This window comes from Coregonus clupeaformis, unplaced genomic scaffold (genome assembly GCF_020615455.1).
Source record: "Coregonus clupeaformis isolate EN_2021a unplaced genomic scaffold, ASM2061545v1 scaf0101, whole genome shotgun sequence".
NCBI classification, from domain to species: domain Eukaryota; kingdom Metazoa; phylum Chordata; class Actinopteri; order Salmoniformes; family Salmonidae; genus Coregonus; species Coregonus clupeaformis.
Genome location: NW_025533556.1, coordinates 702731 through 722380, shown reverse-complemented (window position 1 = coordinate 722380; position 19650 = coordinate 702731). Strand labels below are relative to the sequence as shown.

Sequence of the window (19650 nt, the reverse complement as noted above, 5' to 3'; positions counted from 1 at the left end):
CTCGCTGGCTTTTTCATTCAATGACATGTCAAACAACACTATTCAAAGTTCCCACTATATTCTATTCATTATAAGTTTTATTGAAAAGTATAAAACAATCAGAATGGTGAAAGCCCCATTAAAAACACGTAGAATGTATGTGTTGCCATCCTAGAGTCATGCACTACTCATAAAGCATATTTACAACTTGTATTATTCAAAAACCTAAAACACTGTAAAATACCGTCATACCGTCTAAAATATTGTAATTTGATATTTTGGCCAGCCCTACTCCCAGACCCACCAAAATGGAGCAAATGTAGGTTACCTCAAAGTCTGTTCAAGAACTTTGAAGAATATTTTGGGGAAATGTGCTGTTCAGGACAAGCCATTACGCAACGTAGACGTTCCATCGAAATGAACGCACCCCAGAACTGACTTTCTCACAGTCGTTCTACAAAAAAATTTTTAAACATGATTACTTTCTGAATCATTACAGTTAGACCAACAGTTTAAAGTAATACAGAAATTATTGGTAATTCAGTTGTGGTTGGGAGATATTGATCAAATTATCAGGAACATTTTGGATGTATTTTCCTTTCAAAATTCCCCAGAAACAACTATTTCACAGCAATTTCTTTAACACCTAGAAGGGAGTTGACCCCGGAACCCATTGACACTGACCTCCCCAATATGCAACGCAAAGTTACGCCCTCGTCACGCAGTGTATACCCATTGATTGTTGAATAATTAAATATTTGATCTTTGCTTATACTTGATTGCTATCTTAGATTATGACAGATAATCCTGCATTATTACAATGCTAATTTTTATTACAATTGGGCCCATAATTGATGACTATCTGTTGCCAACTGAATCATGTGGACTCATCAGACACAGTGAACAACATACAGTAGGAGTCTCCACAGACTAAAACTCTAATTTCATTGGCTGTGAAGCAGCATCCGTCTGTTTATATAATGCACAGAGGAAAGTCTAGGTGCGCGTAGAGCCTGAGACTGAAGGAGGGGGTGCATGGTTTGCTGACTATGATTAGGTGAGATTAAACTTTTCTTATGCATGATCTATATTACACACCATAATTGTATAACCAATTGTTCAACAAGTCAACATGACTATAGAGTGTTTACTTGTCTCTTTGTTTCCCTCTGCTGAAAGGATCCTGACCAGAGCTCAAAATCAAACACCATTTGTTCTTAGTGCTTCCCATGGACAAATACAGATTGAGGTATTGATTGCTGAGAAATAATGAAATAAATGCACAATCATTTTAGATATTAAGGTGAGTATAGGTTTCAGGTTTTATTCATACTACTTTTTTGTATTTTCTTTGTGACCTTTCAACCAAGAACCACATATGACTAGTTGATGAGTCCACAATTTTGCTTCATTAACTTATGTGATGTGAAATTGACATTGATACATCTCACGTACGGAAGTAGTTGTTCAAGTTGCATGATTACATTTACATACTATGACTATACAGTATACAAGCTTTATAAAAACTGTATTTATTAAATGTGTAACTATTTGGTGAAGATTAGCATGTCTAATTCATTATTTGGGAATTTGTTACAAGAGCCACATTTCCCTCAAGTGGCCACATTTCCATCATTTGTGTTATTTTTGGAAATAAACTGGATTCCCATGGGAAGCATTATCAACAGGATGTGTTCTATTTTCAGAAGCCCATTAATCTGATTCAGAACAACGCTTTGGACTAGCAGTTCATTGTTCCGTCTGTTAAAGTAACACTATTGTTGCAAACCTTTCATTGAATGTAAGTCCAGTTAATTTTAGCAAACAAAGATGTAGATGACAGATGAAAATATGAAAAATGTTGTAATTACACATTTAAAGCTGTGATCAAATTGTTCCTTGTCTCTAGGCCTAAAACACCAGGTGGAATGGACTTCTCAAATACTTCAAACCTTAACAACACTGTGAAAACACAGACTCTTTTCTGCTACGAGTCTTTGAGTGGATCGTGTGTGAGGTTTGCTCGACCCCTGAGCGTTCAGGTTCCTATGTTCACATCGATGGTGTTGGCAATACTGGTGACTGTTATTGGGAACCTTCTGGTCATCACCTCTATTGCACACTTCAAGCAGCTCCAAACCTCCATAAACCAACTCCTCCTCTCCCTGGCTGTGTGTGACCTCCTTCTGGGAGTGTTTATAATGCCTTGCAGTGCTGTGCGCTCTGTCCAGGGCTGTTGGTACCTAGGAGGGTTTCTGTGTAAGCTCCACACCAGCACTGATATTATGCTGAGCACATCCTCCATCTTCCATCTATCCTTCATCTCCATTGACCGTTACTTTGCTGTCTGCAGGCCACTGTCGTACAGACTGATCATCAGCAATAACACTGTATTGATCATGATCGCCACCAGTTGGCTGGTCCCTGCCATTTTTGCTTATGGAATGATCTTCTCTGAGATGAATCTAAAAGGCAGGGAGGATTTCTATGAAACACATGTCAAGTGCATTGGAGGCTGTTATGTGTTCTTTAGTCCAGTGGCAGCTGTAGTAGCATCGTCCTTCTGTTTTTACATCCCAGGCCTGATCTTGATTTGTATATACTCCAAGATATATTGGGTTGCCAGGACTCAGGCCAGGTCCATTAAAGATTTATCTCGTCAGTTTAAAGAGGCAGACTCTGGACGTAGAGAGAGACGAGGGGCAAATATTCTGGCAATAGTAGTGGGAGTGTTTCTAATCTGCTGGAGTCCCTTTTCCTTGTGCCTCATCATTGACCCTTTCGTACTGTACTCCATCCCACCGCTGTTGGGAGATACCCTGGTTTGGTTTGGATATTTGAACTCTGCTTTTAACCCTGTTGTCTATGCTTTCTTTTACACTTGGTTCAGGAGGGCTTTGAGAATCATCATCAGTGGTCACGTCTTTCACAGTGGTTCGTGTAGATTTAGATTGTATTCTGAGTAAAGTTTCAGTTTACACTGTATGATGTGTGTTCAAATAAATATATGAATTATGATGGGATGTAACATATGACAGTTATGCAACTAAAAGTTATAAAGCTTGAGTGAAAATGTAACAAAAGCTGCTTTTAACCTGTTTCAAATAAAGCTGTTTGCCTGAAATAAATTTGTTTCAGTGCTTGTGATACTTGTGCCTGTCACCTTGTTGAATAGTGTTCTTTGTCTCCTCCTAGTGCCTATTGCTGGAACAGTAATTCTGTGTTTAGAGCTCATGACATCACTATTTTACGACACTATCATACTGTTGTACATTGCTTGAATACACACATATAATATAAACAGATGTAAATCATTTAACCTATTATAACTGGCTGGTAGCCGGGAAAGGGGTGTACCCAAAATATGACCAATACAGTATATAAATACTGTCATTCTTCTAAAAAGACTGTGCTTGATTCAGCACCACTTACACACCTGCACCTGTGACTACAGTAGCAAGTGATCAGCTCTAATGCACCTGTGACTACAGTAGCAAGTGATCAGCTCTAACTTGAATGTGTTTTTGTTTTGTTTTTGCCAATGGATATCTCATCTCATCAACATCTTGATCCAAATCTGTTTTGTTACCCAGAATCAAATGCCTCCTGCACCAGAGAAATCTTAAGTGAAGGAGCTCAAATTACTTCCTACTTTTTGTTTGTTTCAGTTATGCTGGTCACTATTCTAGGGAATGGTGAGGTTATAATCTCCATTGCTCACATAAAACTGCTCCACACGCCAACTAACATGCTTAAAATGTCTTTGGCAGTTGCTGACCTGCTACTTGGAGTGACTGTGATGCCTTTTAGTACAGTGAGGGCTGCGGAGGGCTGCTGGTACTTTGGAGATGCTTTTTGTTTCCTGCATTCTGATATGTTCCTCACATCTGTTTCAATCTTTCACCTGGTATTCATAGCCATAGATCGATATGAGGCGGTGTGCAATCCACTTCGCTATTCCACCAAGATTACTATACCAATTGCATGGCTCATGATTTTTGCCAGTTGGGCAGTTGCTGCATTGTACTCCTATGGCCTACTATATTCAAAAGGAAATGTGAGAGGACTGGATTACATTTACATTTACATTTATGGATGAATTAATTACATCCATATACTGCCTGGGAAGCTGTAATATTTTCTTTAATGCACTGTGGGGCGCCCTAGACACATTGATAGCCTTTTTCTTTCCATGCTCTGTAATAGTGGGTTTGTATACCAAAATATTTTTGGTGGCAAAACAACATGTAAAAAAGATTGAAGACAGCCAAAATAAATACAATGAGGGGGGTAGAGGTGTGGTGTCTCAAGGGTCAGAGCAGAAAGCAGCTAAAACTTTAGGCATTATGGTGGGTGTTTTCATCTTTTGCTGGCTGCCTTTCTTTGTTAATTCCATAGTTGATCCATACACAAACTTTAGCACACCACCCACTCTCTTTGAAGTGTTTATATGGCTGGGTTACTTTAATTATACTGCAAATCCAATCATCTATGCACTGTTTTATCCGTGGTTTCGAAAATGTCTTAATCTCATTGTCACATTGAAAATATTCAATACAAATTCCTCCTATATAAATGTATTTGCTACTACATGATCTATTGTAAAGCTACATCAATATAATGTAAAACTGTGTGTGAACAGTATGTAGCTAACTTCATGCAAAAAAAAAGTTTCATAATGGCCCTTTTTTGGGCAGCGGATGAATGGTTCAGCTACTATAATTTACTTCCCAGAAAAGAGTCTCAATTCATGCTTAGTGGCATTTTTTTTTTTACCTAAGCAATGACCTGTCCACCTTGGATAGTGTGTTCAAGGAGGCAAATGAAGAGAAGCATTTGAGAAACCTCTTCTGCACATTGTACTGCTGTTGATATTTGCCTGGTCTTTTTCATGTAACTGTGTTTAACTTATAAATCCTTTCTTATTGTATTTTGAATGTAGCATAGGCCTACCTTAGAATAAAGTGTCATTAAGTACATAAAATGTGTATTTAGATATTTTTTTACTCAACCATCTTGTGTCTAATGGCTAGTGTTGAACTAAACAATAACAGGTACCCAGCTCCAGTCCAATGGTCTGAGTTAGACATTTGATCAAAGATGATCTCCTATAGTGAGAAGACAGCAGCTCTAACGTTGGAAATTCATGTCCTCAAAGATGGAAGGCAGGCAGGAGGAGGCGAGATCAATAGGACCATTCTAGCCATTGATAGGGTAGATACGAATCTAAACAACAGGCACAATTTAGCCTCAGCGGAACTCGGCGGGGCTGATTATAACCGGATGTTCCGGTTTGTAGTGGAAATGGAGGCGAGAGCCGGTGACGTCACTTTTTTGGACGTTAACAAGGCGACACCACATCTGAACTCCTCGTCCACATTTACTGGATTGGTTGAACAGTGCAGAAGAGAACCTCCCCTGACAGTGAATGTTTTTTTTTTTTTTATCTTGTCAAGACCAGAATGTGGGGGATCTAGTTTCAGGAGTTTCTTTTACGCCTGCTATATTAGGTTAGGCACAATTTCGATATAAAGTAGTTTTTTCAAACTTACCGAAATGACAACCTAACCATTATGAAACTTCTAGTCGTTCAAATAAGGAAGACGTAACAAATTAGCAATTACATTTTTGTTGACCAAATTCGACATTCTCATTGACCTACATGCAAATATTTCGTGGACAGATTTTGGGCGGAGTAAATCCTCTCACTTCGCCTCTTCCACCCTGATTTGATCTTTGCTGTAAAGCAGAGCATAGAGTGGATCATGTGACTAGAAAAGCATGACACACATTTCAGGAAGCAGAGTGTAGGCGGAGCAGAGTGTCAAGACAGAACTCATTAAAGGTAAACGAAACATGGAAAACTAATATTTAGTGTTGTCCGAAATTTGCCTAGTTTACCATCAGCAATGTTTGGACATGCTATGATTAGTAAATGTCGACAAGCGACAATTAAGCTGTAATTCATGCGACCTGAAAGGGATTTTAATGTTTACTGAGACAGTTGCCAGCATTTGTGCAACTGGAGATACAACAATGTATCATTATCTCTGTACGCTGCAGTATTTCCTTAATCTAAATTAGCATGGCTACTTTACCATTCACGTCTTTTGCGTTTGATGAAATGTATATGATGATTTATGAGTAGCAAATAGACGCAGTGGGAGGGGGCGTATTTGACATTCATCCATGCCAGGTTATTCAGGCATTTGTATTTCCGCATTTTTCTGGCCTAGTTTTTCAGGTTGAGGGTGTTGGCTTGCCTTACCTGTGCCCTCTTCCAAGGCCTAAATCTGATTGGACGGCTGGCTGATGAACTTCAACTAACCTCTTGTAGACTACTCTTGTGTACATTCATGTGTTTCCCTTATTGATGGCCTATTATTATGTTCCTCAACATTCATGAATACAGTATGTAGGTTTATTCATTTCAAAACGATTCCCACTTTGGCGACAGCATGAGTGTACATAATACATAAAGCAGGTGGGAGTGAATAGAAGTGAACTGAGGCAAGCCATGTGAGTGGCTGACAATAATACTTGTAACATTTTATATTTCAAGGTATTGGGGAGACTCCCAATGTGTCAACCATGGCCTACCAGTACGGAAAAGTGCAGGACCCAAATGTGCTTACTCAGACAATAATCTCCAACATCCAGAAGATAACACAACAAAGTAATTGATACACATGGACAAACTGTGCACACAACCACAACATGTAAATCAGTACACTCAAGTTTTGTCATATCCTCTGAATTTAGTAGGCCAATAGGCTACTACTATACATATCCTATGAGGCCTTGGGGATCGACTCTAAAGTAATAATATATCTACATCATATTTTTCTTTTGAATGAACTTTCAAATGTAATACTTGTCCTATTGAATGAATACACATATTGTTTTGTGTCACAATATTTGTGCCTTGTTTCTACCAGCATCTGAAATACAGAGTATTGTGAATAAGTTGGGAACACAACAAGACACAACTGAGCTCAGACAGCAACTGTGAGTTCTGTTTTAATCTGAAGAAGTCTCTTGTAGTGTGTAACTTTTAAAGATGTTTTTACATGCAGGTATATGTATTACAATGGAATATTATCTAAATGAGGCTTTTGACTTTTCAAATGTAGGCAGCAGAAACAGCAGAATGTCAACCACCTTGCCAAAGAAACAGACCGATGTGTGAAGCAATTTGGCTCTTTGCCTGTCACAACTGAACAGGTACTCAACACGTTTTTTGTACAACAAGCAACAAAACGTATAGTAACTGTGTGCACTGCATGGAACTTGTACTGTAATGTGCAATAGCAGAGAAAATGTTATTCACACAATAATGTGAAAACCGCCAGGTGAACAGCACCTCAGTGCTCATTGGTCACATGTTAGGTGGGCTGGCCTGTGTTGTCCAATCTGATCCCTGGATGACCTGTTCCCTGTGAGTCTCAAGTCTCAATCAACACAACTTGTCAATAATACAAATATTAAAAAATGATTGCACTTGTAATAGTGCCCTCCGTTCACCTTTTATGAATGCATTTGTCATTAAAGGGGCAATCAGCAGTTGCTACATCAATTTTTGGACTTCTAAATTATATGTACCCATTGATTCTTGAAGAATATAACTTATACATACCTCCATGAGCTTAGTTCAGCTGTCATACCCCATCAGAACCCAAAATATAAGCTTGTTTTATTCCAATATTTGAAAACGATATCCGACTGGGAACAATCGTTTTGAATGGTCATCCAACTCGGAATTCCAAGTCGGAAACTCTGGCATCTTTCTAAAGCTCAGACATTCCGACCTGAAGATCATCAGTTGACCTCGTTTTTTTTTCTCTAGTTCCCAGTTGTCTTGAAAGCACCATGACCATCAGATGCAGGTACCATCAGTCCAGTAAAATAAAAAAGCAAATTATTTCAATATGTGGTCCACAGTGCCTCGCAAGTGCTACACTAGCAGATCTGTTTTGTTATCAAAGCTCAAGTTTTGAAATATAATATGGTCTGAGAATAACAATATTGGCAGGACAGGCATTTAGCCAATATGCTGTGATAATGTATTAGGCCTACAGAACTGTTTTTATTAGGTTAATGTAAAATGTTTTAAGTCATGTTTAAAAATACATCTGAGCGGTAGATCTCTGCTTGCTTTTTGACTAGGAAAGTGATCTTGACTCAGAAAAGGTTGGTGACCACTGCTGTACATAATTCAAAACAACACTGTACTTCAAAACAACACTGTACTGTGCAACACATTTACATTTATATTTTTAGTCATTTAGCAGACGCTCTTATCCAGAGCAACACTGTGCATATTCTCATGAAATTGTGAATGAGATCAAATGGTTGGCATGCAGATGCTGCATGGACATTTCACCGGTAAAACTTGAAGAATTATCATTCACGATTGACAGTGAGAAATGTGAAGGAAGGGTGACCACAAAAATGTAGAAATAAAGAAAAGCATGCGCAAAACGTGTTTCGGATCATTAGCTCTGCGTAAGAGGGTTCCAGGGGTGTGGAACGGGGCGGTTACTTTCAGATCCGCCTTTATTTATATATACAGCTGGTGCACTATTCTTAAGCACATTAGGCCTTTATTTCCTGTTTTTGTAGTTGTGCCTTCTCGTTCAAGGAAGGCCAAAAGCACACTACATGAACATTTTTCCTGACAGCAGAAATCCCACAGTGTTGAAGGAATTTGTGTTTGTGTGTGGTAAAAAAAGCAATTAATGCATTCTTGTAGAGCTCATAAGGAAAGGTTGGAATGCATGCCATGGCATGAATAAAGCAATTCTTACAAACAGCCACATTTTCTGTTTTTCAGTACTGTCCTGGATGTTTAATTTAGACAATGGAAAGACAAATGATGGGTTTAATTGCAAACACATTCTTGTTGTATTTCTTGCTAACGAAAATGTATTTAAATGTTTTACATATAAGTCACATAATGAGTTAGTATTTCACTTCTGCTTATGTAAAGTAGGGCATGAGAATAATTCTCAATCGGTTGAGATTAAAGAGCGATGCTATGGCACTGTATGTGATGTTAACTCATTTGTTTACATATACCTCTCTTCTAGCGCCAGAGAAAGATCCAGAAAGACCGATTTATCAATGACTTCTCCAATGCACTGGCCAATTTCCAAAAGACACAGAGGCAGGCTGCTCAGAAAGAGAAGGCGTTTGTTGCCAGAGTCCGTGCCGAGTCCAGAGTGTCGGTTAGTAATCATCAATAATTTACACAAACTTCACTAGGTACAGACCAGAGGAGGCTGGTGGGAGGAGCTATAGGAAGATTGGCTAATTGTAATGGCTTGAACGGAATTAATGAAACAGATTCAAACGTGGTTTCCATATTTTGGAAGTGTTTCAAACCGTTCCATATATTCCATTCCAGCCATTACAATGAGCCCATCCTCATATAGCTCCTCCCACCAGCCTCCTCTGGTACAGACCACACCTTCAACATATATGAACGTTTTTGTTTAATGCTGGAAAAGTGTTGAAGGTACTGGATGGGGTGTGTGTGTATGTATATATTGTGTGTGTGTATATACACACACACACACATATATACACTGCTCAAAAAAATCAAGGGAACACTTAAACAACAAAATGTAACTCCAAGTCAATCACACTTCTGTGAAATCAAACTGTCCACTTAGGAAGCAACACTGATTGACAATAAATTTCACATGCTGTTGTGCAAATGGAATAGACAACAGGTGGAAATTATAGGCAATTAGCAAGACACCCCCAATAAAGAAGTGGTTCTGCAGGTGGTGACCACAGACCACTTCTCAGTTCCTATGCTTCCTGGCTGATGTTTTGGTCACTTTTGAATGCTGGCGGTGCTTTCACTCTAGTGGTAGCATGAGACGGAGTCTACAACCCACACAAGTGGCTCAGGTAGTGCAGCTCATCCAGGATGGCACATCAATGCGAGCTGTGGCAAGAAGGTTTGCTGTGTCTGTCAGCGTAGTGTCCAGAGCATGGATGCGCTACTAGGAGAGAGGCCAGTACATCAGGAGACGTGGAGGAGGCCGTAGGAGGACAACCCAGCAGCAGGACCGCTACCTCCGCCTTTGTGCAAGGAGGAGCAGGAGGAGCACTGCCAGAGCCCTGCAAAATGACCTCCAGCAGGCCACAAATGTGCATGTGTCTGCTCAAACGGTCAGAAACAGACTCCATGAGGGTGGTATGAGGGCCCGACGTCCACAGGTGGAGGTTGTGCTTACAGCCCAACACCGTGCAGGACGTTTGGCATTTGCCAGAGAACACCAAGATTGGCAAATTCGCCACTGGCGCCCTGTGCTCTTCACAGATGAAAGCAGGTTCACACTGAGCACGTGACAGATGTGACAGAGTCTGGCGGCGCCGTGGAGAACGTTCTGCTGCCTGCAACATCCTCCAGCATGACCGGTTTGGCGGTGGGTCAGTCATGGTGTGGGGTGGCATTTCCCTCCATGTGCTCGCCAGAGGTAGCCTGACTGCCATTAGGTACCGAGATGAGATCCTCAGACCCCTTGTGAGACCATATGCTGGTGCGGTTGGCCCTGGGTTCCTCCTAATGCAAGACAATGCTAGACCTCATGTGGCTGGAGTGTGTCAGCAGTTCCTTCAAGAGGAAGGCATTGATGCTATGGACTGGCCCGCCCGTTCCCCAGACCTGAATCCAGTTGAGCACATCTGGGACATCATGTCTCGCTCCATCCACCAACGCCACGTTGCACCACAGACTGTCCAGGAGTTGGCGGATGCTTTAGTCCAGGTCTGGGAGGAGATCCCTCAGGAGACCATCCACCACCTCATCAGGAGCATGCCCAGGCGTTGTAGGGAGGTCATACAGGCACGTGGAGGCCACACACACTACTGAGCCTCATTTTGACTTGTTTTAAGGACATTACATCAAAGTTGGATCAGCCTTTAGTGTGGTTTTCCACTTTAATTTTGAGGGTGACTCCAAATCCAGACCTCCATGGGTTGATACATTTGATTTCCATTGATAATTTTTGTGTGATTTTGTTGTCAGCACATTCAACTATGTATAGAAAAAAGTATTTAATAAAATTATTTCATTCATTCAGATCTAGGAGGTGTTGTTTAAGTGTTCCCTTTATTTTTTTGAACAATATATATATATATATATATATATATATATACAGTACCAGTCAAAAGTTTGGACACACCTACTCATTCCAGGGCTTTTCTTTATTTTTTAAAACTATTTTCTACATTGTAGAATAATAGTGAAGACATCAAAACTATGAAATAACACATGGAATCATGTAGTAACCAAAAAAGTGTTAAACAAATAAAAATATATTTTATATTTGAGATTCTTCAAATATCCACCTTTGCCTTGATGACAGCTTTGCACACTCTTGGCATTCTCTCAACCAGCTTCATGAGGTAGTCACCTGGAATGCATTTCAATTAACAGATGTGCCTTGTTAAAAGTTAATTTGAGGAATGTATTTCCTTCTTGAGCCAATCAGTTGTGTTGTGACAAGGTAGGGGGGGTATACAGAAGATAGCCCTATTTGGTAAAAGACCATGTCCATATTATGGCAAAAACAGTTCAAATAAGCAAAGAGAAATGACAGTCCATCATTACATTAAGACATGAAGGATAGTCAATCTGGAACATTTCAAGAACTTTGAACGTTTCTTCAAGTGCAGTCGCAAAAACCATCAAGCGCTATGATGAAACTGGCTCTCATGAGGACCGCCACAGGAAAGGAAGACCAAGAGCTACCTCTGCTGCAGAGGATAAGTTAATTACAGTTACCAGCCTCAGAAATTGCAGCCCAAATAAATGCTTCACAAAGTTCAATTAACAGACACATCTCAACATCAACTGTTCAGAAGAGACTGCGTGAATCAGGCCTTCATGGTCGAATTGCTGCAAAGAAACCACTACTAAAGGACACCAATAAGAAGAAGAGACTTGCTTGGGCCAAGAAACACGAGCAATGGACATTAGACCGGTGGAAATCTGTCCTTTGGTCTGATGAGTCCAAATTTGAGATTTTTGGTTTCAACCGCCGTGTCTTTGTGAGATGCAGACTAGGTGAACGGATGATCTCCGCATGTGTGGTTCCCACCGTGAAGCATGGAGGAGGAGGTGTGATGGTGCTTTGCTGGTGACACTGTTGTGATTTATTTAGGATTCAAGGCACACTTTACCAGCATGGCTATCACAGCAATCTGCAGCGATACATCATCCCATCTGGTTTGTGCTTAGTGGGACTATCAGACCTCCAGGCTGTGAAAGGGCTATTTGACCAAGAAGGAGAGTGATGGAGTGTTGCATCAGATGACCTGGCCTCCACAATCTCCCGACCTCAAGCCAATTGAGATGGTCTGGGATGAATTGGACCGCAGAGTGAAGGAAAACCAGCCAACAAGTGCTCAGCATATGTGGAACTCCTTCGAGACTGTTGGAAAAGCATTCCTCATGAAGCTGGTTGAGAGATAAAATATATTTTGATTTCTTTAACACTTTTTGGGTTATTACCTGATTCCATATGTGTTTTTCATAGTTTTGATGTGTTCACTATTATTCTACAATGTAAAAATAAAGAAAAACGCTTGAATGAGTAGGTGTGTCCAAACTTTTGACTGGTTCTGTATGTACATAGATACACACTTTTTTACTTTACAGGCGTATTCTAAAATTGATTAAATTGTTTTGTTTTTTCATCAATCTACACACAATACCCCATAATGACAAAGCAAAAACAGAGTTTTAGAATTGTGTGCTAATGTATTAAAAAGAGAACTGAAATATCACATTTACATAAGTATTCAGACCCTTTACTCAGTACTTTGTTGAAGCACCTTTGGCAACGATGACAGCCTTGATTCTTCTTGGGTATGACGCTACAAGCTTGGCACACCTGTATTTGGAGATTTTATCCCATTCCTCTCTGCAGATCCTCTCAAGCTCTGCCAGGTTGGATGGGAGCGTCACTGCACAGCTATTTTCAGGTCTCTCCAGAGATGTTAGATCAGGTTCAAATCCGGGCTCTGGCTGGGCCACTCAAGAACATTCAGAGACTTCTCCCCCGAATCCACTCCTGCGTTGCCTTGGCTGTGTGCTTAGGGTAGTTATCCTGTTGGAAGGTGAACCTTTGCCCCAGTCTGAGGTCCTGAGCGCTCTGGAGCAGGTTTTCATCAAGGATCTTTCTATACTTTGCTCTGTTCATCTTTCCCTCGTTCCTGAGTAGTCTCCTATTCCCTGCCGCTGAAAAACATCCCCACAGCATGATGCTGCCACCACCATGCTTCACCGTAGGAATGGTGCCAGGTTTCCTCCAGACGTGATGCTTTGCATTCAGGACAAGGAGTTCAATCTTGGTTTCATCAGACCAGATAATCTTGTTTGTCATGGTCAGAGAGTCTTTAGGTGCCTTTTGGCAAACTCCAAGCAGGCTGTCATGTGCCTTTTATGGAGGAGTGGCTTCCGTCTGGACACTCTACCATAAAGGCCTGATTGGTGGAGTACTGCAGAGATGGTCGTCCTTCTGGAATGTTCTCCCATCTCCACAGAGGAACTCTGGAGCTCTTTCAGAGTGACCATCGGGTTCTTGGTCATCTCCCTGACCAAGGCCATTCTCCCCCGATTGCTCAGTTTGGCCGGGCGGCCAGCTCTAGGAAGATTCTTGGTGGTTTCAAACTTCTTCCATTTAAGAATGATGGAGGCCACTGTGTTCTTGGACCTTCAATGCTGTAGACATTTTTTGGTACCCGTCCCCAGATCTGTGCCTCGACACAATCCTGTCTCGGAGCTCTACGGACAATTCCTTCGACCTCATGGCTTGGTTTTTGCGCTGACATGCACTGTCAACTGTGGGACCTTATATAGACAGTGTGTGCCTTTCCAAATCATGTCCAATCAATTTAATTTACCACAGGTGGACTTGTTGTAGAAACATCTCAAGGATGTTAAACGGAAACAAAATGCACCTAAGCTCAATTTTGAGTCTTATAGCAAAGGGTCTGAATACTTATGTAAATAAGGTATTTCTGTTTTTTGTTTTTAATACATTTGCAAAAATGTCTAAAAACCTGTTTTCGCTTTGTCATTATTGGGTATTGTGTATAGATTGAGGATTATTTTTTTTAGATTTAATCCATTTTAGAATAAGGCTGTAATGTAACAATGTGGAAAAAGTCAAGGGCATTGAATACTTTCCGAATGCACTGTGTGTATGTGTGTGTATGTATGTATGTATGTATGTATGTATGTATGTATGTATGTACAGTGGGGGGAAAAAAGTATTTAGTCAGCCACCAATTGTGCAAGTTCTCCCACTTAAAAAGATGAGAGAAGCCTGTAATTTTCATCATAGGTACACGTCAACTATGACAGACAAATTTAGGGAAAAAAATACAGAAAATCACATTTCAGGATTTTTAATGAATTTATTTGCAAATTATGGTGACAACTAAGTATTTGGTCACCTACAAACAAGCAATATTTCTGTCTCTCACAGACCTGTAACTTCTTCTTTAAGAGGCTCCTCTGTCCTCCACTCGTTACCTGTATTAATGGCACCTGTTTGAACTTGTTATCAGTATAAAAGACACCTGTCCACAACCTCAAACAGTCACACTCCAAACTCCACTATGGCCAAGACCAAAGAGCTGTCAAAGGACACCAGAAACAAAATTGTAGACCTGCACCAGGCTGGGAAGACTGAATCTGCAATAGGTAAGCAGCTTGGTTTGAAGAAATCAACTGTGGGAGCAATTATTAGGAAATGGAAGACATACAAGACCACTGATAATCTCCCTCGATCTGGGGCTCCACGCAAGATCTCACCCCGTGGGGTCAAAATGATCACAAGAACGGTGAGCAAAAATCCCAGAACCACACGGGGGGACCTAGTGAATGACCTGCAGAGAGCTGGGACCAAAGTAACAAAGCCTACCATCAGTAACACACTACGCCGCCAGGGACTTAAATCCTGCAGTGCCAGACGTGTCCCACTGCTTAAGCCAGTACATGTCCAGGCCCGTCTGAAGTTTGCTAGAGTGCATTTGGATGATCCAGAAGAGGATTGGGAAAATGTCATATGGTCAGATGAAACCAAAATATAACTTTTTGGTAAAAACTCAACTCGTCGTGTTTGGAGGACAAAGAATGCTGAGTTGCATCCAAAGAACACCATACCTACTGTGAAGCATGGGGGTGGAAACATCATGCTTTGGGGCTGTTTTTCTGCAAAGGGACTAGGACGACTGATCTGTGTAAAGGAAAGAATGAATGGGGCCATGTATCGTGAGATTTTGAGTGAAAACCTCCTTCCATCAGCAAGGGCATTGAAGATGAAACGTGGCTGGGTCTTTCAGCATGACAATGATCCCAGACACACCGCCCGGGCAACGAAGGAGTGGCTTCGTAAGAAGCATTTCAAGGTCCTGGAGTGGCCTAGCCAGTCTCCAGATCTCAACCCCATAGAAAATCTTTGGAGGGAGTTGAAAGTCTGTGTTGCCCAGCGACAGCCCCAAAACATCACTGCTCTAGAGGAGATCTGCATGGAGGAATGGGCCAAAATACCAGCAACAGTGTGTGAAAACCTTGTGAAGACTTACAGAAAACGTTTGACCTGTGTCATTGCCAACAAAGGGTATATAACAAAGTATTGAGAAACTTTTGTTATTGACCAAATACTTATTTTCCACCATTATTTGCAAATAAATTCATTAAAATCCTACAATGTGATTTTCTGGATTTTTTTTTCTTATTTTGTCTGTCATAGTTGACGTGTACCTATGATGAAAATTACAGGCCTCTCTCATCTTTTTAAGTGGGAGAACTTGCACAATTGGTGGCTGACTAAATACTTTTTTCCCCCACTGTATGTATGTATGCACACACAAAAGTATGTGGACACCCCTTCAAATTAATGGATTCGGCTATTTCAGCCACACCCGTTGCTGACAGGTGTATAAAATTGAGCGCACAGCCATTCAATCTCCATAGACAAGCATTGACAGTTGAATGGCCTTACTGAAGAGCTCAGTGACTTTCAACATGGCACCGTCATAGGATGCCACCTTTCCAGCAAATCAGTTCGTCAAATTTCTGCCCTGCTAGAGCTGACCCGGTCAACTGTAAGTGCTGTTATTGGGAAGTTTAAATCGTCTTGGAGCAACAACGGCTCAGCCACGAAGTGGTAGGCCACACAAGCTCACAGAATGGGGCCGCTGAGTTCTGAAGTGCATAGTGTGTAAAAATCGTCTGTTCTCAGTTGCAACACTCACTACCGAGTTCCAAACTGCCTCTGAAAGCAACGTCAGCACAAGAACTGTCCGTCGGGAGCTTCATGAAATGGGTTTCCATGGCCGAGCAGCCGCACACAAGCCTAAGATCACCATGTGCAATGCCAAGCGTCGGCTGGAGTGGTGTAAAGCTTGCAGCCATTGGACTCTGGAGCAGTGGAAACGCGTTCTCTGGGGTGATGAATCACGCTTCACCATCTGGCAGTCCTACGGACGAACCTGGGTTTGGCGGATGCCAGGAGAACGCTACCTGCCTGAATGTATAGTGCCAACTGTAAAGTTTGGTGGAGGAGGAGTAATAGTCTGGGGCTATTTTTCATGGTTCGTGCTAGGCCCCTTAGTTCCAGTGAAGGGAAATCTTAACGCTACAGCATACAATTACATTCTAGACGATTCTGTGCTTCCAACTTTGTGGCAACAGTTTGGGGAAGGCCTTTTCCTGTTTCAGCATGACAATGCCCCCTTGCACAAAGCGAGGTCCATACAGAAATAGTTTGTCGAGATCGGTGTGGAAGAACTTAACTGGCCTGCACAGAGCCCTGACCTCAACCCCATCGAACACCTTTGGGATGAATTGGAAAGGCAACTGTTAGCCAGGCCTAATCACCCAACATCAGTCCCCGACCTCACTAATGCTCTTGTGGCTGAATAGAAGATAGAAGCAATGTTCCAACATCTAGTGGAAAGCCTTCCCAGAAGAGTGGAGGCTGTTATAGCAGCAAAGGGGGATCAACTCAATATTAATGCCCATGATTTTGGAATGAGATGTTCGACGAGCAGGTGTCCACATACTTTTTGTCATGTAGTGTATATACAGCCATTGATTGGTGATAGGAGGAGTAGTCAATTATTTGGTTGTCGAGAGGGGAGGAAATGTAAATGTTTCTTTCCTCCCAAACTTTAGTTACTTTACACATAAAGCCATGAATCAAATCCCACCTGAAATTAGAGTGCATCAAGCTGACTGTTCTGTCCACCCTCAGGGTGGCTATCCTGACGACAGCTTTGGTGGAAATGGAAACTCCTTTGAAAGGTCAGAGTTCAGCATTTCAGTGGTCTCGTGCTTTTTGAGTGAAATAGTACACATACATGCTGCACTAAACATACTGTGCAAGCTGTCTAAATACATCCCACTGTCTGTCGCCACATAAAACTGCATGCCGACCACAGAGGAAGGAACCACTGTAGACACTCATATTTCATGGATTTACCCAGAGTTCATAATCCTGATTCCTCTATTATTGCCTACAGTTGTGGAGAATGTGAACATCCTCTTTTACAGTCAAGAGACTATTATTTTTTATTTGGTCTGTTGGGGTTTGGCTCTATATTTTATGTCCTGACCTTTTGTTCTACTATGAATCGCTTAACCATCAAATGAATATTCACATACAAAACCCACAGTTGACTATTCTCTAACTGCTAGTTTATCTAAACATCCACTTTAGTGTTAACATGTCAGTCTTTACAGGCCCTTCAGGCCCATCTCTCTCTGGCCCAGCCAGACGGAGTGGGAGGTGAGTGTTTGCTTTGGGTGGTTCACCACGTCTTTCCCATGTCTGACTCTACAGTGGGGGGCAGGCCCAGGTCCAGTCACAGTCCCAGGAGGTGGCCATCACTGAAGAGGACCTGCAGCTCATCCAGGAGAGAGAGACTTCCATCAGACAGCTAGAGGTGATAGCACTCGTCTATTACTCACCATTAGTGAACAAGATTCAGGGTTAAATTATGATTTTGCTGGAGGTCTTTCGTTCCTTTAAATTATCCTTTAAATGATCTTATACCGTAACCAATACAGTAAGCACACCTTATGCCAGGGTTCCGAATTTGGCCCGCTGGTGGTTTTATAAAACAAATTGCATTGTTGGACATAACAGAAAACACCATAAAATCAGCTCCAAGTGATTTTAATTTTGGAAATCTGTTCCCAAGTATTCCAACGCATAATAGAGAGACACTTGATCTTATACCAATGCAAGCAAGGTTTGAAATTATTATGTTTTAGTCAAATATTGGGCTTCTTGCTGTCAATTTGCAGTCTACAAATTATTTGTAATTATGTTTCGGCCTCCCGACCATCCGCTCAAGAAAAAATTGGCCCGCGGCTGAATCTAGTTGATGATCACTGCCTTATGCTATCCTGCAAATCACACTTACATAATGGATTTATATCCAGTCCATTTAATTTGTTATGTTGTCTGTGTATTCAATGCTTGTTTTTTTTTCAGTCTGATATTACAGATATCAATGAAATATTTAAGGACTTGGGAATGATGGTCCATGAGCAAGGGGATATGATCGGTAAGCATCCATTCAGTAATTTACTCCTCTAAACTTCTGACTATGTTATAAACGTCTCCACTTTCAAAACGTTGACAGCATACGCCTACAGGGATGAAATACTGCATGTTTAGGAGTCTTTAAGGCCAAATGTCTGAGTGTTCTGGGAACAGAGGATGACGAACAGCTACGCTAGACACACATGATTATGTCCCACGGTTAAGACTGAAGTGCTGTTAACGTGATACTGGCATCCTTTGAGAGGCTAATCATCGTCATGGTGTACAAGTCAAAAGTTAGAGTTCTCACTTTTCAGCAACATTTTAAAGAAAACATTCAACCAAAACTGAACTTCTGTGAGAGAATTACCCTTTCACTGTGCATTTTATACCCCTAGACAGTATAGAGGCCAATGTCGAAACTGCTGACCTTCATGTTCAGAATGCCACCCAGCAGTTAGCACAGGCTGCAGACTATCAGGTAGGTAACATGGGAATCATTATTTTGAGGGTGAATAAATCATGATGATTTTTCTGTATATTTTACAATGCTGCATCAAATCTATTTGCGTATAACATTAAGTGTTTATTATTACCCTTTCAGCGCAAATCTAGGAAGAAGATCTGCATTCTCATTGCCGTTCTGGTGGTTCTCGCTGTTATCGTTGGTTTAATCATCTGGGCATCAGTCAAAGGGTGATGATGCTTTTCACACACTCTTTGATCCTGGCATTTTAATTATTATTTAGGGCGAAGTTTGAGTTACAAATCTCATGGCCATTGCTTGTAAAATGAAGACAAGGACGACAGATGCTTTCATACATTCTGTCACTTTGCTGTGTCGATGTAAAAATTGAAATTGAAATAGATTACTTTATAAGGGAACTTTTTGTCAATGTGCCATAGCCCAAATAATCAATCAGTAATGAATTAATAACGTATAAACTCCTTTAATTGTATATTATATAAAGCCTGTTCTTTTGGAGGCCACATACTGTACACTATCTGCAGATACGTACACTGAGTATACAAAACATTAAGAACACCTGCTCTTTCCATGACAGACTGACCAGGTGAAAGCTATTTGTTA

At 41.1% G+C, this 19650-nt stretch overlaps 2 protein-coding genes and 1 pseudogene across 2 annotated transcripts; all 3 read left to right on the top strand.

Annotated features, from left to right (window-relative positions):
* Nucleotides 1–1907: 1907 nt before the first annotated feature.
* Nucleotides 1908–2996, top strand: LOC121552815 (trace amine-associated receptor 1-like). The gene has a single exon (XM_041865869.2). It carries the CDS (start codon nt 1908–1910, stop codon nt 2943–2945), a length of 1038 nt encoding a protein of 345 aa, XP_041721803.2. The 3' UTR covers nt 2946–2996.
* A 524-nt stretch (nt 2997–3520) lies between these two features.
* On the top strand, nt 3521–5065 carry LOC121552160 (annotated as a pseudogene).
* Nucleotides 5066–5711: 646 nt separating this feature from the next.
* LOC121552599 (syntaxin-7-like) lies at nt 5712–19650 on the top strand. Its single transcript, XM_041865557.2, has 10 exons — nt 5712–5824; nt 6542–6655; nt 6918–6987; nt 7113–7203; nt 9069–9206; nt 17265–17314; nt 17853–17955; nt 18510–18582; nt 18959–19041; nt 19165–19650. Exons 2-10 carry the CDS (start codon nt 6571–6573, stop codon nt 19258–19260), a joined length of 789 nt encoding a protein of 262 aa, XP_041721491.1. The 5' UTR covers nt 5712–5824; nt 6542–6570; the 3' UTR covers nt 19261–19650.